Below are 20,079 nucleotides of genomic sequence, written 5' to 3' on the forward strand. Positions count from 1 at the left end.
GCCCAACATAAATTAAAGCGGGCATTGTTGCGAGACCCCTGACGACGAAGTACCGCTTAAAGTTATTTATACCTAAAACAGCGATGAAGATAACTTAGGGCAACGTATGTATTATCATTTCCCTCCATATATTTTCTTATTTAAGAGGAAATATTTCGGTGGCATATGCAAAAAAGTAGGCAACGGAAAGAAAACTGTTACTTTATTCATTTCGTATCTTTATTTATAATATATGTATTAATTTATTTATTTTTATTAAAATGTATTCATTTAACTAAGTGACACCTAATTTGGCTGTGTTGTGTGATGGTGTAAAAGTGAGGGTAAGTACGTGAAGGTGTGTATGTGGGGTATGCTCATGATGCAGGTGATTTTGCGCTATGGATATTCTTAATACTCCTTTTAACCATATTCCGCGATAGCTTAAAAAAGTCAAGGCTTGAATGATAAAGGTTTTATGTTCATTATCCGCTTAGTTATAGCTCAAATGTTTATATATAAGAGATCTTTTACTATATCCTAAATATATTAAAATGAAAGGACGAATGTTTATCAATCGAGCTTTAACGAATTAGACGGAATATATAACACGCGGATAAAACTGTTTTCGCTTCCTTATAGATGTGAGGAAAAATTACGTCGAAGAATACAACTAGAATTGAAAAACAGAGAAAGACTTCTTCTGGTACTCGCAGCCATAACGAATTTTTTCCTAATTACAAAAGAAACTTTACTAATTTTGTAATTTTATAAACATCATTGATTAATCCATATGCAAATGTTTTGTGTAAAACCTTCAAAGATCTTCGAAGGAAGTTGGAAACATTTAGATTGCGGCCCACCAACAACCGCGCTCGTAAACCAACGAACTTTACGGCAAATCCGAAACGTAATTACACAGATTTCTTAATGGAATCACGACAAAACCGAGAATAATCATTAAGCTTATCTTAAAACATAACACAGCGTTTCAGATAATGGAATTTAGTGTATTTGATCAACTCTTGATGATATTCAAGGGGTGGGGTATATGAAATTAATTTTACGTTTAATATTATTCTACTAATATAGTATAAAGTTATTAAGTGTATGGAAGCAATTTTACATTTCATGTCATGTCTCACGACATTCAATAATGTCAAGTTTCACAACTAAGGAGGTTGCAGCTCCTTACAAACGTTGTGTAAAAAAAAAACATGACGATTAAAAAGAGTGGCGGAGAGTTTATTGCCAGTTCTTCTCTTCCGTTCTACGCCCTTGATTTGAGAACTGGCACTAAATGTAAAATTAGAAGCATTAATATGTATTTCTTTACTGACAAGTCATAAGTGTACAATGTGTTACCCATATGATTAAATGATTTTTGAATTTTGATTCAAGCGAGAGCAATACGTTAGGACTGTTGCCAATGGAGACCCATGGTCTCTGCCTACCCCTTCGGGAATGGGAAAATAAAAAACAAAATAAAATATACTTATTTTAAATACAAAGTAAAGCCATGTCCCCGTAGCTTAAATAAATTTAAAAAAAATCAGTCGCGCTAAAACCTTTTTAGGTTTCTGAATCTGTTTCATGATCATTTTTCAATGGGCAAGCAGGTGATCAGCCCAGCATCAGTGCCTGACACACGCCGTCAACTTTTTGGGTCTAAGACATGTCGGTTTCCTCACGATGTTTTCCTTCACCGTTTGAGCGAAAGTTAAATGCGCACATAGAAAGAAAGTCCATTGGTGCACAGCCGGGGTTCGAACCTACGACCTCAAGAATAAGAGTTGCACGCTGAAGGCCAACACTGCCATCGTCCCCGTAACTTAAAGTCTATAAATTTGTCTTATATAAATGAGGTTATGCCACTATGACCCTTATGAAATTTCCGGCTACTTCTACAGCTAACATATATTATATTTAATAAAATACAATTATACTAAACATATAGCCAAGATGGAATACATAATATAAACAAAAAGGTTCAAATATTACAGAAGAAACTATTCAAAAGACAAAAATTATTCACTTATAATACCACAAGAGCTTCAAAATTATCGGGTATTTCTCGATAGGTTCGTTGCAAACAATTAATATAGTCGTCATGACGACTATATTTGTTTGCAGGGAACCTTGAGGGAAATGCCCGATAATTTTGAAGCTCGTGTGGTATTCGGGGGATTATTTTTCCGACCCAAATGTCGGCCAATAGAATTGCACCATGAGACGAAATGTACAGTTAACAAATAAGAATTTCATAATGAATAAAACAACTACTTAATACTTTTCTTGAAGCAACGACCAGAGAAAATTTTCACAAAAAATTATCAGTATCAGTACCATGTAGGTTGTACCACGTGACGTCGAATGGTGCAATTCTATTGGCCGATATTTGGGTCGGAAAAATAATCAATACAATTAAATTAATTAGGCTGTGTTGTGTGATAGTGTAAAAGTAAGGGGAATTATGTATTTGAGGGTATGTATGTGAGATATCCTCAAGATGCAGGTGATTTTGTGCTATGTATATTCCTAATAAGGAGTATTAGGAATATTAAGATATATGAAATAGAATAGAATATCAAGCATTTGAAATAGTATCAGACAATAAACAAAACCAGTAAATAACTACAATAATTTTATGAATTATGAAAAATATTTTCGTTTACTTTGTACGTCTGCTCCGCCTTGATAAAAGCACCGTCTTCCCAACATTATTGTACAAACATAACGTCGTCCTATTAATAAGACGCTGTGTTTACTATTCCGAATACTTCGTATAGCATCAAAGGGATCGCGAGGTACGTCAGTTCGCTACCGTAAAGTATTTGTTTAATGCCCCACTAGCAGCTACTTAGGGTAGTCTGTCCTTGCCTCCCCTCTCGAGTGCAACCTAAATAACGCCGGTAGAGGGTCGCGTTTTGTTTTATTATACCCATTCTACAAAAAGTAATCTTCATTATTTACTAAAAAGATGAATTTTAAGAGGATTGCGCGCTGCGGCCCCGGCGCTGAGCATGTCGTGTTTGCGGTTCAAATACTGTTTTATTGCGTAGAAAATGACAGTTTTTGGGAAAATATTAGATTACAATCTGCCTTTGTGATTTAACTTTTAATTGCCTTTAATCTTATTTCAAATATTGCCAGAAATATGCTGATGGGTGATAATGTGAAATGTAAAATAAGTGAACTATGGCGCGTTTCTTATGATTGTGATTGGTCATCCGGAAAACGGATCGTGTCGAGTGTGACAGGACTTGATGTGCCGTTGACCAAACCTAATCCAAAGAAAACCCGGTCACCCCCAATATTCGAATTTCAAATTGTAAACACCTAAAAGACAAGTTCATCCCCCATTATTCGAATTTCAAATTCTAAACACCTAAAAGAAAGTTCGTCCCCCAGTGTTCGAATTTTAAATTCTAAACACCTAAAAAACAAGTTCGTCCCCCAGTATTCGAATTTCAAATTCTAAACACCTAAAAGACAAGTTCGTCCCCCAGTATTCGAATTTCAAATTCTAAACACCTAAAAGACAAGTTCGTCCCCCAGTATTCGAATTTCAAATTCTAAACACCTAAAAGATAAATTCGTCTCCCATTATTCGAATTTCAAATTCTAAACACCTAATAGACAAGTTCGTCCCCCAGTATTCGAATTTCAAATTCTAAACACCTAAAAGACAAGTTCGTCCCCCAGTATTCAAATTTCAAATTGTAAGCACCTAAAAGACAAGTTCGTGGACAGCCACAGAGCATAAAAACTCCCAGCTCTGTTCATTACGTTATAACGACTAGGCGTCTAATTTTGTGCATTTTTAAATGAGCGACAGTTGAGCGTTGGGTGCACTAGGGTACTGCACTCACCCAGTCAAAAGAGCATTGTGCTAACGATTGTGCTTAAGAGCTCTAAGAGGGAAAACATGAGCCATACCCGTAAACCTTTCAAACTGTGAATAGCGGAGTGTTTCAAATTACGGCCTGGGTTTTATGGAGTGTGAAAACATCCTGTTTTAATTTTTTAATGATAACGACGCGTTCTATTAAAGGATGCGGAAGGAAGTGTGGGAATGAATGCTGTAATTATGGCAAGTTATTTAACATTGGACAAACTAAACATTTTGTCACTAAACGACACCTGCCTTGCGATTCTGTAACTCACTTTTCGAACTCAAACAATAAACTACAAGCTCCCTCCTTATCAGAATGCCAAATCGTAAAATGACTGCTTCACGACTGATTTGAGCGCGACCGCCGCTGTGACAACCGCGGTGAGAGTTCGAAAAGTGAGTTACAGAATCGCAAGGCTGTATTATGGCCTACAAATAGTGACCACTTTTGGAAGCCTAATTTTCACACTCATAACAAAAACGGTGTATTTTTTAATGATTTAACCAAAAAATTCCGATTACGTACAAATAATTGTTTTCCTTTAGAACGCACCTATAAAGATCGATGAAACATTTTTATATATCCTGAAGTGTGAACTACTGAAGAACGTTTACCCATGTACGGTAATGGTCGTTAAAGGCATCAATAGAACCGCGTTAAACGTGTGTGAACCGTTAATCGTTTAAATAATGTACCATATTCTAATGTGAATTTCCGTCGAAAGGTATTATTGAATTTTTATATTAATTTAATATCCTCAATGGACGACAACAAATGTAATCGACACGTCCCGTGTCTGAATTGCAAATTGACTTGTTTTTAAACTCATGACAATATATGCGCATAAAAGGTACGATTTAATTTGATAAATCCCTAAACCTAATATTGTCCCTTTTGTGATTTATATACAAAGTATATTTTAACGTAATGCATGTTCAAAAACATTTTTTTGACTATGGTAACACATATGTAATACGGACTTCGGTTTTCAAACAAATTAAATAGGGACGCATTTGATTTAAAAACACAATATGTATAATATAATTAATTAAAATACTCTGGACTGAAATTTGCTAGGCAACCCATATGGATTATATTTATTGACATATTAAATTAAATATAAAATAAGTTTCATTAAATAAGCATCTCGGTGAAGGTCGTTGTATAGCGGGATCTTAGACCATAAGGTACGTAGAAATGTGTCTGCCCTAAGGAATTTTTCTCAGGTATTTTAAGTAAGATGCATATAATGCCCAAGTAACTAACCAGAGAGGACTTCACATATTTTGTCATCTATGTCTTCATATTTTGCAATTCTAATTAACACGCGATCACTACAGTTCTTGTTTTTGCTACTCCCAATAACAATTATCTATCATTGCAAACGTATATGTATATCTAAATGGTCCTAAGAGTGGTTCAGAAAGGAGACTTATATGATAATATCTAAAATGTATTGGATTTTGTCATACGGGACTCATAGCTCGCGCTAAGCCTCATTTCTGAATCTAGCCCTAATTGAACATAGTAACTTACGTACAACATTGTCATATTGAGTATTACATTCTAATAACAACCGCGAGTTTGCGTCACATCCAAATCATCAGATTATTAGATGAGAGCTTTTTTAGCGTTCACTTAACACCCCCTTAGAAAATCTGACGCGCACGTTATTTTTTTTTTACATTTTCAACCCTTACGTCCGACCACCCCCACCACGCAAACACGTAGGACATGGATGCTATCAATATCTGACGCGCTCGAGTATGTCCATGGAACAGTTTTTTTTTAATATTTTTGAAAGTCTATAGCCGCTCCCCCCACCGAGGAAAAGGTTTTTTTTATATCACATTTTTTTCTTGTAATTATCTGAGCTTCGCAACCCAATAGGTCTCTATGACGCTCGAGTAAATCCCCATTTGGCATCGTGGGCTACTACCTCGTGTACTATGACTTACGTCAAATAAAACGAAGTTGACGCAAGTGAAGTTATACAAGTTTTCATCGTGTGTATTTTTATATTTTTCGTATTTATTAAACAATGTTAGAAGGCTAACAGAATACACCAATTTAGCTTGTTTTATGTAGCTACGAATCGAACAATCAGCCTTTACCTTATTTAATAGACGCGATATTTATCCAAAATATTAAGAATGTGCTAAAGCTGAGGAAAATCTCTACCTGTCTAGGTAATTTGTCTTGTAAATAAACTGAAAGAAATGCTTTCATAGCTTATTGTTCTAAGGCAGCACTATACTAACATATCGACAAACCAACATATTATGATTTTAAATAACAATCCTTCAAGGACTCAATTATTTAGGTTAAATTATATTTAAGGTTTATACAATTTTCGGACACTTTTGCGTCGGCCATTGTATGGAATTCGTGTATACGAATGAGTTCCAGGATGTGATATTTCTATTACAGAAATATCACAATTCTGCAATTATTCATTTATTTATTAGTAACTGCCACATGGACCATACTTTTTAAATTTGTTTTAATTTTCTTTTTATGAATTTTTAATATTTTTTTTATAAAATAATATTTATAATAACCTAGATGTAGTAATTTACTATCTAGGTTAAGAAAATTGTAAATACTGTATATTCGATTGCTATGATTACTAATAAATATATATTATTCATTGTAACGGTGCTGGCGTGCGACCCCCATCCCAGAGGTCGTGCGTTCGAGTCACAGCAGCAATGGAATTGTGGGAAGGCAAACATCGTGAGGAAACCGAAATATCTCAAACTCAAAATCGATGTGTCAGACACAAAAGGCTGCTACTTGTTTATAAAATAAAAATTATCGAAGAAACTGATGCAATCTGTATTAATGTGGCATCTAGTATTTTTATAACATCAATAATTATTAATTTTAATATAACTGTGCCGAAGTGTAATGTATTCTATCACATATAAAAGAGCAGTAAAATAATGTAAAGTCGCTGAAAGTATTTAGATCTTGTTGTAAATTCTGTGGTTTCGATACCCACACTTCAAAAGAAATTGAACAGCGACTCCCCACATCCCTCTGAACTTGCAGTCTATAACCCATTAGCAACAAGTACCACTTCAACGAACCTGAGGTTAATTGATAGCAAACGAGAGATGTTTTGATAAACTTTTCCTTTGCGAAAAAATACCTTAATAGAATGAACAGTTCTAGCAGCTTTAACAAAATAAAAAAAATCAGTGGCGCTAGAATCTTTTTAGGTCTGGGCCTCATATTTCTGTATCTGATTAATGATCATTTGTCAATTGGCAAGTAAGTGATCAGCCACCGGCGCCTGACACACGTCGTCGACTTTATGGGCAAGCCGGTTTCCTCACGACGTTTTCCTTTCTTTGAGCGAATGTTAAATGCGCACAATGTCCATTGGTCGAGTGAAGAGTCTCACGCTGAAGCCACTAGACCAGTGATTCCCAAAGTGGTCTATATCGACCCCTAGGGGTCTATGACAACCTGCAAGGGGTCTACGTCAGCGAAAAAAAATTTGGGGGTCCATGAAATGAAAATGGGGGTCCACGATAGTGGATCTCAACACATACACTGATAGTACCTATTTACTTACATCATACTCTTATAATATCAAAACATATACTTTATATTGACTTATTGCTTATGTTATTTTATTTATAGTTTATTTTATATTTATTTAATGCTACGTATATTTTACATAACAGATACTAAATTTTATTTTGAGTAGTTTTAATTTAAATTCAATTAATAAATGTATAGATTAACATGTGTTTTTACTTTGAGTTTTTAACACTAAACTTCACCACTGTTAGAAATTTACAGGAAATCAATATCAGGTAAGTAGGGGGTCTACCCAACACCGAAAAACATGGCAAGGGGTCTACGACACAAAAAAGTTTGGGGAACTCTGCACTAGACCAACATTACCGCTTAAATTATAGATATGAATAGAAGTTATATCTAAAATCAACTAGGTATTAAATATAATGAACATGCCCAGTATAATATTAGTGATATGTAATGGGGATTTAACGAAGCAGATAGCATAACGACTAGCCTAATTAAGGTTGGGGTTTTCATTATCATTACCGAGGTAATAAGTAGCAAATTAATTTAAATTTATCTCCCAATTAACAGATGAATACTTCGTCACTGGTAATTTATTAATTTTCTAAGGAAGTAATCTGGGTCAGTTTATAAGATTTGTAATAAGCTAATTTGTTGGCACTTCGGAAAATGTTTGTAAAAAACTTGAGAGTTGTCAAGGGACACCTGGATGGAACGAAGTTCCATTCGATTAATTTATATGTTAATTGGTATCATAACAGTATGATAGATTTTCTCGACACCAATCTTATATTTCATCGTCTATTAAAGTTTTAAGAGAAAAGGAATCTGAAAGAGGAAGAAGTATGATGTTGTTGTGCTACGCAGCGATTAAATAGTAAAATAACCTAAATATAAATTAAGTGGCACAAGTAATAAGCATATTTCGTATTTGGTGGTTCAGATGTTTTAATTCAGTATCATCTGGTTCATCTCCTTGTATAAGCTGTTCTCGTTGTGATATTAGTACACTAATTTTTGAATTCGCAGATTTTCATGACATTTTCCTGAAACATTATTTTTTTATTTATTATAATGAATATTTTTTACAGGTATTCTGGTGTACGATTATTACGACTAATTTAGTTAAGTGATGCCAAAAATAATTTAATTTCTTATCGCTACGAAAAAAGCCAACATCACGAGGTGTTCCCAGGCGGTCACCCATCCAAGTACTGACCTCGCCCGACGTTGCTTAACTTCGGTGATCGGACGAGAATTATAATAGCAAATAGCAAAAAAGTGTCGTGACAACCTTTCGTAAGAATTTTTTTCGTCTAGCCCCCTTTCACAACGCGCGATAAGGAACTTCGTTCCAAAAACATGTGTGCGTACAAAATATACATATCAGTATCGTTCGTCATTTGGGATTTCAATAAATTATTTTAATCGGATGATCATTTGTTAATCTAACAAGCAAGATCAGTCTCCTGTGCCTGACGTCGACTTTTTGGGTCTAAGGTATGCGGTTTCCTCACGATTCACCGTTCGAGCGAGTGTTGCACACATAGAAAGAAAGTCCATTTTTACACAGCCGGGGTTCGAACCAACGACCTCAGGGATGAGATTCGTATACTGAGACCACTAGGCCAACGCTGCACTGGGTACTTTTAAGTTTTAATGGTCCAGTGATCAGGCTATATCCTCTTACAACTTAATTACTAACATTGATAAAGGTATTGATATGTTTTACAACAATCTTCCAACTTACCGTAACTTTGTTTATCGTGCTCTTAATGAGGTTTAAGTTTCTATTTAGTTCTAGTTTTATTTTTTTGTAATTGTTTTTTTAATATTTCCTAGTTTGAAATGCTAGCTAATATAATTGCTGTGTATGTTATGTGTGTAAAATTTATGATGTCATATTTTCTTGTATATTTTAAGCATACATGTTTTAGGACTTCTAAATAAATAAATATGTCTCGAGTTCAATTGCCGGTAAAACAAAAATTCATCTTATTCATCTAATTGCCTAATAATAACGAAACAGACATGCTGGCCCCACTGGGGCTATAAAACATAAGATAGCTTCATAATTATGTATTTGATCGTACTAAAACTATTATTATTTCAAATTTGAAATCTAGGTTTAATTCAAATTCAGGTATTCAATATGTAAAAGTTGTTTATTTGTTAGAGAGGTAACGATCTGTTACGAAATTCTGTATGTCGAAAAGGCATGTTTCTCAGCTAATTGAATTGGTAATCGTTGTGAATGTACTTTTCATTCTCTCATAACTCATTCCTCTTTTTACATAGCTTGAGTTCACTTTACCAATGCTTTCCTTATTATGAAATATTTGAAACAATTGTTGTTCTTATCGTTTGTTTTTAGCGATACAGTTAAAACCTAAGCTCGTTATTTCTTGAAGTACTTTTTGTAAACGATTTTTAGTTTTTATCAATTGTTTTGTCATAAAGAAAGTACCTTTTAATTTCAGACATTCAATTTGTAAAAGAAACTCATATAATTATCTACTAAATAAAACTGAATAGTATCGACTAATAACTGATATACTTAATATATTTTTAACACTGAATCTCAAGTACGACGCAATATATCTTTGTGATAAGGTAACAATAACATTGTTTCCTGATCACAAAGAATTATTTAATTAAAAAATTCCCATAAAGCTATTAAATCGGACGATAATATTTCCTTTCCTATAATTGTTTAATTCAAACCGCGTTTGTTTTCATCAAAACTATTAGTCTACTACGTCACACGATTAATGGCAAATACCCACTAACTAATACCCTTCAATCAAATGACAATTACGTAGGCATTTCTGTCATGATATAACAGTTATTAATCAATAGGACTCAAGACAGCACATGGTTTTAATATGAAGAGTGCATTATTCGTTATTTTGTTAAAAGTTATTTTAAGTGACTCCGTTAGGAAAGGTATGTAAAACTGTACGATATTATAAAATACTAGCTGGCCTGGCGAACATCGTACCGCCTAACAGTCGATTCTTTATTTTTTTTTAATACTTATTCTGCTATTCGGGACACCGGTCTAGCTAGTAAGATAAAAAAAAGAAAGTTGATAATACAACAAATACATTATGTCAAAAAATAAAAATTTACCTTCCCGGAACCCCTCCACTAACACTTGATCTTTATGATATGGTATTAAAGTTCAAATTGCCTTTAAATATTATTACGAATATTTTGTATGGGAATATAGAAAAGTGTTGTTTTTAGACTTTTTCACTCAATTTTTTGAAATTTTTCTCTCCGTAAAAACCATCCTCGTACTTCAAGGAATATTATAAAAAAAGAATCAGACAAATCGGTCAAGCCGTCTTCATGTTATGTCGTGACAACGGAAAACGGGTTTCATTTTTATATATATAGATTTTGTACGCCCGCAATGTAATTATGGAAATAACATACAATTGTCGATTTACAAAGCCAAATAGAATTCATGATATAACTTTCCAGACGATGTGAACATTTAAGATACAACTTCGACTAACTAATTATATTACTAGCCAATATAATGCACTGACAGATTCTACGCTTTAAGTTGATTGAAATTCTAAACCTCGGTACAAACTTGCTACTGGATATTGCTGGAATTAATCCTCTTAGGTATTCATAAAAACTTAACAATATTTCAACTAAAGCACGATCTGTCTTTAGAGAAATATAAGTACATGATTAAAGTTTAATATAAAACTGATTGACTGGAGTACTTTCTGTCTACATCGCCTTCAATTATTTAACTAAAATACTAATTTATTTTTAATTTAAATTGGATATTAAATACATTTAAAACATTAATGCTGATTTTTCTTTTCAGAAATATGTGAGCAATGCCTTGCAAAAGAACAATGTCCATCATTCGCGAGTATGAACAGACAGGAGCAAATTACCTGGAACTTAAAGTTCCCTTGTGACGACCAACAGGATAAAAAGAATAACGTTTTTGGTTTCTCACCTGTTGCGAAAGGAGATTTGGTAAGTTATCATTAAAAGTATATGCCCAACGCTTACGCACATCTTCAAGAAATATAAAATAACCAAATGAGAATGCAATTTGCTACATAGCATGTTTTATAGTGTATCTATCTTGATTGTTAAGTCGACATACAATAAATTCTAACTATCCCATTAATTTGAACCACTTTTCACATTTTTAAATCGGTTATATTTAAAACAATTAAAATCCATAACATTAATCGCCATTTTAAATTATAGGTATGCTGTCAAAATTCACAAGTATGGGGGGTTAACAACTTAGGTTCCAATACAGTTAGTTCAGCCATTGATACAGATACAAAGAGCAATAGCTCTGACCCCGCTATTAAGCCTGAGTACGGAAACTTGTATGACCAACCAAACAGAAGAAATCCCTACTTATATGGAAACCAAAACAACCCAAATATGTATGGAAATCAACAGTATCCGGACAACCCCTATAGAGGACAACAGAATTATCCTAATCAGAACATGTACGGTAACCAAAATATGCCAAACAACGGTAATTCAGGTAATTTTGGTAATCAAGGACGCTATCCTGGGTATTTAGGAAACCAATTTCCTGACAACCAAAATACTTTTGGCCAACCTGGTGGCTATGATCAAAATGGTGGCTTTACGCCAAGTCAAAATTTATTTGGCGGTTTGCAAAATCGTCCTTCACAGGCTTTAGGTGGCCAGTTCAATAGACCTACAAACCAGTATCCCTATGGTGGACAGCAAAATCGACCGAACCCAAATCTTTACAATAATCCTCAGTATGGCAATAGACCATCATATCCCGTTTCCAGTATAAATGGTTCTCCTTGGGGCAATCAACGGAAACCAGGATACCAAAGATACCCGCATAGTCATGTCCAACCAGGCATATTAAACCCAGGTCAAAATAATATAATCCCAGGCTACCACAATAATCAACCGACTAATATTCCGGGTCAAGCACAACCTGGAACCTTCAATCCAGGTTTGAATATACCTGGCAACGAAAATAATTTCGTACCGGATTATCAGAACCCACAAACGAATATACTAAACCCTGGTATTACGAATCCTGGACTTCCATCGGAAGGTATCCAAAACAATATAGTGCCAGGATACCAAAACCCACAATCCAATATACCCAAGCAACTGCAGCCTGGATTAAATACTGGATTACCTTCAACAATTAACGAAAATCCACCATATCAGTCCAATCCAAATGGAAATCAAAACTCCTATGGCAATGATCCTCAGGATCATAATCCTAACTTAGATGAAGAGTGTAACAGAATGAAGACAAGTTATCCTCCGAGCCCTGAAACTGGTTGTTGTGGAAGAGATATGTCAGATGCTGACAAAGTAACTGGTAAGAGCATGGATATTCATAGCATTACTAGTTTGATAGGTTTGATTTTTGATCACTGATGTTCTTTTATAGATTTGCAGAGTTTGTTAAATATGTTTGCACCGCCGAAACAGAACTCTTGGAATCAGCCAAGAAACAACCAACGACATCACAACCGACCGTCAACATCATGGCCCACATACCAAAGAAGGAAACGTGCAACACAAAATGATACTGATCTATCACTCGATAATAGAATAGCAGGTACAAAATCAACTCACTGCATGTAAATTTTGTAGGAACAACGGGATTTAAAACAGATCTTCCTTAAGTTCGGCGGAAGTTCAGCACCATTCTCCCACAACATTCCTACGAAATTAACAAATATGAGCTATAAAATACTTTATTTTTTTGACAGGAGGCAGAGAAACAGAACTTGATCAATTCCCTTGGACAGTTCTCATGAAGACTACTTTCGACTACGGGACAAAAATTTCTGCGTTTAGCTGTGGAGGATCACTTATCAGTCGGCGATATGTACTTACAGCTGGACATTGCGTTTTCGAACCTAAAGCCAGGATCAGCGAGTAAGCGGATTTAGTAACTTAAATTATACTAATACCTGTGAAGATCTGATGTATAGAAATCATTCTTTAATTTCAGTGTTGAAGTAACGTTAGCAGAGTATGACAAACGAACATTCCCAATTGATTGCATCACAGTTTTCGGTGGTGGACGCGAATGTGTCAAGAACGTCCTCATGCACGCTGAAGACGTGATCCACCATCCAGAATACGACGACGATCGACTACTTAATGACATTGCTCTCGTGAGGCTTAATGCATTTGCACCATATACAAGTAAGTAATGTATACAAATTATTGCGAATTTCTCATTTTAAATTTCTGATGATATAACAAAAATGATAAACACTAAGGCTAAACTAACGAAACTAGAAATAAAGATCTTATAAATATCCCTGTTCCAGGATATATAAGACCAGTCTGCCTTCCAAACATCAACATTGATATTCCGGAATTTTCCAACCTACCTCTCGCCGTCGCAGGCTGGGGTCGTGACCACCAGTACCTGACTGATGTTAAACAGTCTACCGTAGTCCAATTGGTACCACCTGAGGATTGCAAGAAGTCCTACCCTAATCTATCCAAGAAACATCTCTGTGCTGCAGGAAGAACGGGACAGGACACATGTAAGGGCGATTCTGGAGGACCCCTCATGATGCTGTATAAAGGCAGTTACTACATCATCGGTATTGTTAGTGGCAAACGAGCTGATAGTCCTTGCGGATCTAAAGTGCCATCTCTTTATACTAATGTCTATCAGTACATCAGTTGGATACAAAACACTATTAGAGAATAGAATAAGTGCTTTTGACGAGTTTAAGACTGCGATTAAGAATGTACATTACCGTAATAGGTATAAATAATCTGTAATATGAATAATAATTTATTTTAATGTTGAATAGTCCTGAATTAATAAAATAAATATTAACATGTTTGTGTTTTTTGTTATACTAACACAGATAAAATTTAATTTAATAAAAATATAAATTTAGATTTAAAAAATATATTATTTTGTAGTAATCTTGGTCCTTATATTAGTGCTACCACAATGAGCAATGTTGTAGAAAAACAATTCTTATTTCTCACAATATCTCTTTGTAATTCCTTGAATTTGAAATACTGAAACTGTATTGGAAATAAAAGAAGTTCTTTAATAATTCAAATAAAATTTTTCCTAATTTAGAACAATTAGAGACATTATTAAAATTATAGTTGTTACGTATTTCTTATTTATCCTAAAAAATATATAGCCTTCCATAGATTTTTACACCTTACATTTAATCGTGAACTGTGGCAAATTACAAATACTACCAACGAAAGGAAGAAGTGGCTATTTGATACCTTCTTCGTTCCTTGCATCTTTGTATCTTGGTACATGGACAAAAGCTCTTAATTTTGAATTGTTACAATACAAGTTTTTTAATTGTTTTAAATTATATAAAACAAGCGAAGACATTATTTTATTATTTAACAAATGTTTCACGTCCAATATAACCTGGAGTCTCAATTCAGAATAAGAAAGATAAGAATAACAATACTAAATAAAAAATAACATTATAAAATACAACGTACAGGGTTTCTGTAACTTATATTACATTTATTTGTTTAAACATAAAATACAAAAAAAATGTGGAATCCTATTTCAGGTTTGATGACACTCTTCTCAAAAATAATATCTGTTGTACTAAAAATGACCAATTCAGTCTCTGTGGAGTTTGACAGGCGTAACATTTGGGATGCGGAATGAAAATACAAAATTAGTTTTCAACTAGCAACTTATTTAGTTTTGTATGATAAATTATGTGAACACCGCTTTTCGGAATACTAACTGAGATATTAATATTGAAATAGTATGGAACAGATTGTGAATATGCAAATTGTATCATTTTAAATTATGTATTTTTATTTGAAATAGTGATTCAATTGACTATCTGCATTATTATTACTAACAATAGGAATGTGAGTTCTGAATTAATAAACATATTTTTTTTCTTATATAAATCAATGCTTTTGCAATGTAAGATAAAATAATTGTACCCTATTTTAATAATATTAATTATTATAACAGAAGGAATAACACAAAAAAAAACAATAAAAACGAAAAACTAACCTAATAATGTATGTACCCTTATACATCAACTATTTTATCCTCAATCAACAAACGTATAATTACAATTTTTATATTAAATATAGTCGAAAAACAATTTCGTAACAACATTGTCTCTTCAACAACACGTAGTCCCCATTACAGCACATTTCCGATACACAATGAGCAAATATGTACTCCTTTCGAAGACCATTAAGCGTTACGGAAAACAATCCAGCCCAGAGAACACTTAAATGAGCAAACACTATTATCAGAATTGTTGCCGGGGGCTCACAGATTTCCCAAGGGAACACTTCTCTTTAAAAATGTCGGCCGAATGACCGTGGCGCAAAAATCTTAAAAGTTTTACGCCGTAAAATTATGGCCACGATAAATTTTTGTCTAGACTTAAAATATCGCCTATAGTTTAACAATATCGAAAGCTTTATATATTACTAAAAATATGTGTGTGTAATTATGTACATGCGTTAGAAGTTATACTTTGGCGTAACAAGATAAAAATCTTTTTAATTTTTTTCTTTCTCCTTATTGTACGTTTGTAGAAAAAAAGACACTAACAATAGAAAAAAAGGTATTTTGTTTAAAAAAGTTTTATTATAACGCATTATCTAGTTAAATAAAGATTATCACATATCACAAAAAAAAAATTCTACATAATTAAAGAAATTGAAATTTTTAATTTTAAAATTATATAAAATTGAATAGTTTTTATTTGTTTGTTTCCTTTTATAAATTCTTGAACCATTTTGTAGTTAAATGTATTATTATGTATTCCATATTTGGCTATATTTTTAATGTAACTGTTTGTTATTGTATATAATTTATGTTAGCTGTAGGTTTACAAAATAAAATAAATAAAAATAAAATGTTGAATATACCAACTTTAGAGTGTCGGTTTTTTGTGACGCTGTGCGCGCGCATCGTAAAAATTTACTCTCATAATTTTTCCCTGCGCCAAAAGAACTTCAATAATAGATTACTAATAAATAATGGAAATATTATTTTTAACTTAAGCTCACGCAAATTCACGCAGCAGTTAAAATCCCGGCTAAGCACCGCTGTAGGCAATTCAATAAAGGAAAACATCGTAAGGAATTCGGTATGTCTTTGACCCAAAAATCGACGATGGTCATAGGAATAAGTTTGCCTACTTGTCGAAATAAATTTACAGACGCAAACATATGACTGTACATCCCAATTGGTTATAAGGCTTTAACAAACAATATTAACAATATTAGGATTAATAATTCGAAGGGAAAGTTTGAGAGTCGAGTCTAAACTCTAAGGTAAGGTAAGTATTACTCCCGGCCACCACTACGGAATCTATAATCTTATGAAATATATTAGTATAAACGGCCTAATCATCATCGTGACTTCCGTTTCCCAAAAACCGTATTTAATTAACTTAGGAGTGATGCGTAGTACTAAATCGACCCTGACCCATATTATAGTTGCCTGAAAGAAATCGCTTGTTAGAGATAAGGCCGCCCATTGCCTAATAACTTACGTAACCTGTATTTTTTATGTATTTGTTTAAGCTAACGAAGTGTACATAAATATATACATATAAATAACTACTATACACTATTGCTAAATAATAGTTTATCTATAGTATCAAATCGGATCTCCTGATGTGATATGAACATCATTCGTTTTAATGGTACAAGTTGAAATAAATAAAATGTGTCACAGTAAATATCGGTCTCCATATAAAAGTGTTCAGAATTTGGGAGAAGCGATGCGTTTTGTTATTAGCCATTGAACGCAATATGCAACGAGCCATTTTAAATCTGTTTTAACGTTTGCAAAAAAATTGGAATAGAATAGTTTTTCAGTTGTCAATGGCACTCGGTTAAATGCGATTTAGAACGGGATAAATTTTTGGTTTAACTGGAAAATAATTTTAGTTTTTTATACATATAACAGCTTCATTAAGACATTAAGGCCCGGCGCCCATTCTCGGCATCGGCAAGGAAAAGGATCCTTCGGCATCCTACATGCAAGCGCACACTATCGGCAATTATGCTTTGGCATGCTGCAACGTTCTTAGGGATGACGAAGCGTCCATAAGGATGCCGCACCGTCCTGTAGCTTGCCGAAGCGTCTCAATATCTAATATTATCTCAAACTATCCCCCGAGTGTTGCCTCGGCGCCGGTGGCGTACCGAAGCATCCCGAAGCATTCTCAAGGCTGCCGATACACCAGCCTCAAGCATACCGAAGCGGTATTTTTGTTATTACAACCACATATCACGGAAATTTCTACTTTATTGCCATTATGTTATAGTATATTGCTATTTGCCACCTAAAATCCTCAGTCGTACCGATGCCGATCGTGGGCGTCGGGCCTTAAACATTCTTAAAATGTTCATGCTGTTCACAAACATTTTATGTTTTTTTTATTTATTCACACTTCGTTACATCGATTTTAAAATTATGAGGGATGCAACGGGTGGCCTTATCGCTAACAAGCGATCTCTTCCAGGCAACTCTAGTAAGGAAAAAACTAAAATAGAAATATGATGCAAGAAGTGCGTAACCAAATCCTATAAAAAAATATAGATCCCTCCCAATCTAAAATAATCCAAAAAAGCTATTCATACATACTAAAAAGCTTATCTCACGGATTCATGAATTGCGATGCAATACAAAAGAATAAGAAATACAGGAATTACAAAACTCAAGATTGAGCAGGGTAGGATATGGTTAAGAAATGTTTATGCAGAAGAGTTTTAAAAGATGTCAGGAAGGTAGCTAATCGTATGGAGTCAGCAAAATTGCCTAAGAAGGATAGGCAGTGAGATGGAATTTCCAATAAGCATCTATTAGAGAAGCGTAACATATAGTTATAAGGACCTAAGAATTTGAATTAATTTTTATGATAAGAGTTTTGGGATTTAAAAGAATTGAGTATCGAACTTGAAGGAGATGAACGTCTGAGTCGAATAGGTATTTAAGATAAAATATTTAAAACAGCAGATTTAATTGCAACATATATACATGATAATTTAATATAAATGGCTTTCAATACACAATTTAAAAATAATTAACATAATCAAAATGCATTTTACACAACTATACGTCTTGTACTATTTAAGTGATAAAGGCATTTACGTTTGCGAACTAGCGAGCGCGGAATCGACTCCCGGTTTGTGTCTTCCGAGGGAGATACGACATCCAATTATTTGGTATACTCCTTCCTAAAAGGCCGTCAACGCACCCACTAAAAAGGTGTCTATGGGCTCGTTTGCCCCCCTATACTATAAAAAAAACAAAAATCCTGAATGAGGTTAATCTCGAGAATAAAGAAAAGTGTTTCATTGTTTTAATCTACTTTTGTATGTAAAATGTGATCCTACAGAAATGTAATCTTGTCAATTATAAGAATGTATTCAGGGTAAATTTCTACATATGGCAGTAGTCCGGTCAATTTAGACATTCAAGGGCAAAGGTAAAAAAATTGAAATTTTCGCGATTTTTGTCAAGTGTCTAAGATACTTTTATGATAAAACTCGCAAAAATCTCCTTCTTTCCCCTTTGCCCTTGAATAACTATTTTTCCATACACGGGAATGATGGGAACTTTTAAATATTATTTATAATTATGTTTTGAACAATTTTACAGATTGTCAGCTTGTTGGGATTATATGCACCTTCACTCAAATTTTTTGGTCTAGATTGACCGGACTACAGTGATATAAGTATAATTTTCTATTTGAATTATTCGGCTTGATTGATTTTTGGATAAGGGTGTGATGTATCAGTTGCGGTATTTCCTGTAACCCTACCCAAATTGGGCCCAATCCCAGGTTAAGTGAGGCATACACGGCATCCGTTCAATAAGCAGTAATACCGATTGAGTATTCGTGCTGAAATAATGGTCTTTTATTGACGCCTTTGTTGAGTGATAGGACGAAAATCAAATAATTCGTATCGGAAAACGAGTCCCCAATTTACAGTATTGAATGGAACAAACTATAGCTCAATCGAGAACTATGTTTAAATAAATTTAAAATATTTATTACGACAAAGAGACGATTTGGGGATCCGCTTAAGTTAAACATACCTATTTTATACTAGCTGACCCGGCAAATGTTTGTTTTGCCATGTATATTATTTCTAGGAAACATTTTTTTAGTTCAATAAAAATCTATCTACAATAATAAAAAATAGGCGTTTATCGTAGAGGGGTGAAAATTAGGGGTTATATGTATTTTTGTATACTGTATCATAAAAAAATAAAAACAAAAAAAAGTTCTTAAAATTAAAGTAAATTTTTTGGGATGGAAACCCCTTATCACTTAGGGGTTTGAAAAATAGATAGTAGCTGATATTCAAACTTACTGAATATTGATATAAAATTTCATAAGAATCGATGGAGGCTTTTCGGAGGAGTATGGGAACGAACATTGTGACACGATAATTTTATATATATAGAGACTAAGTACATTTTTTTATATATATATTAATTACAAAGAAAATAAATCCTTTTAAAGGAATCCTTTAGTAATTATTAGACCGCGTTTTCGAATTGTACGCTAATTTAAGCTTAAGTGACGTTTATAAGTGATAATATAAATGATTGTTAATTCATCAACAAATT

General features: G+C 33.7%; 1 protein-coding gene across 1 annotated transcript; it reads left to right on the top strand.

The window, feature by feature from the left end:
* The first annotated feature begins 10,225 nt into the window (after positions 1-10,225).
* On the top strand, positions 10,226-14,286 carry LOC125049740 (ankyrin repeat and ELMO domain-containing protein D-like). Its single transcript, XM_047649177.1, has 7 exons — positions 10,226-10,379; positions 11,284-11,441; positions 11,682-12,807; positions 12,880-13,050; positions 13,205-13,373; positions 13,450-13,646; positions 13,775-14,286. The coding sequence occupies exons 1-7, from the start codon at positions 10,319-10,321 to the stop codon at positions 14,164-14,166; spliced, it is 2,274 nt and encodes a 757-aa protein (XP_047505133.1). The 5' UTR covers positions 10,226-10,318; the 3' UTR covers positions 14,167-14,286.
* Positions 14,287-20,079: the final 5,793 nt, after the last annotated feature.

The sequence above is a fragment of the Pieris napi genome, chromosome 5, assembly GCF_905475465.1.
Source record: "Pieris napi chromosome 5, ilPieNapi1.2, whole genome shotgun sequence".
NCBI lineage: Eukaryota > Metazoa > Arthropoda > Insecta > Lepidoptera > Pieridae > Pieris > Pieris napi.

Excerpts from the sequence above, each read along its gene's own strand:
- LOC125049740 (XM_047649177.1), top strand. The coding sequence starts at position 10,319 with ATGAAGAGTGCATTATTCGTTATTTTGTTAAAAGTTATTTTAAGTGAC. Across the intron at positions 10,380-11,283 it reads AAGTGACTCCGTTAGGAAAG|AAATATGTGAGCAATGCCTT; the intron begins GTATGTAAAACT and ends TTTTCTTTTCAG. Across the intron at positions 13,647-13,774 it reads TGCATTTGCACCATATACAA|GATATATAAGACCAGTCTGC; the intron begins GTAAGTAATGTA and ends TCCCTGTTCCAG.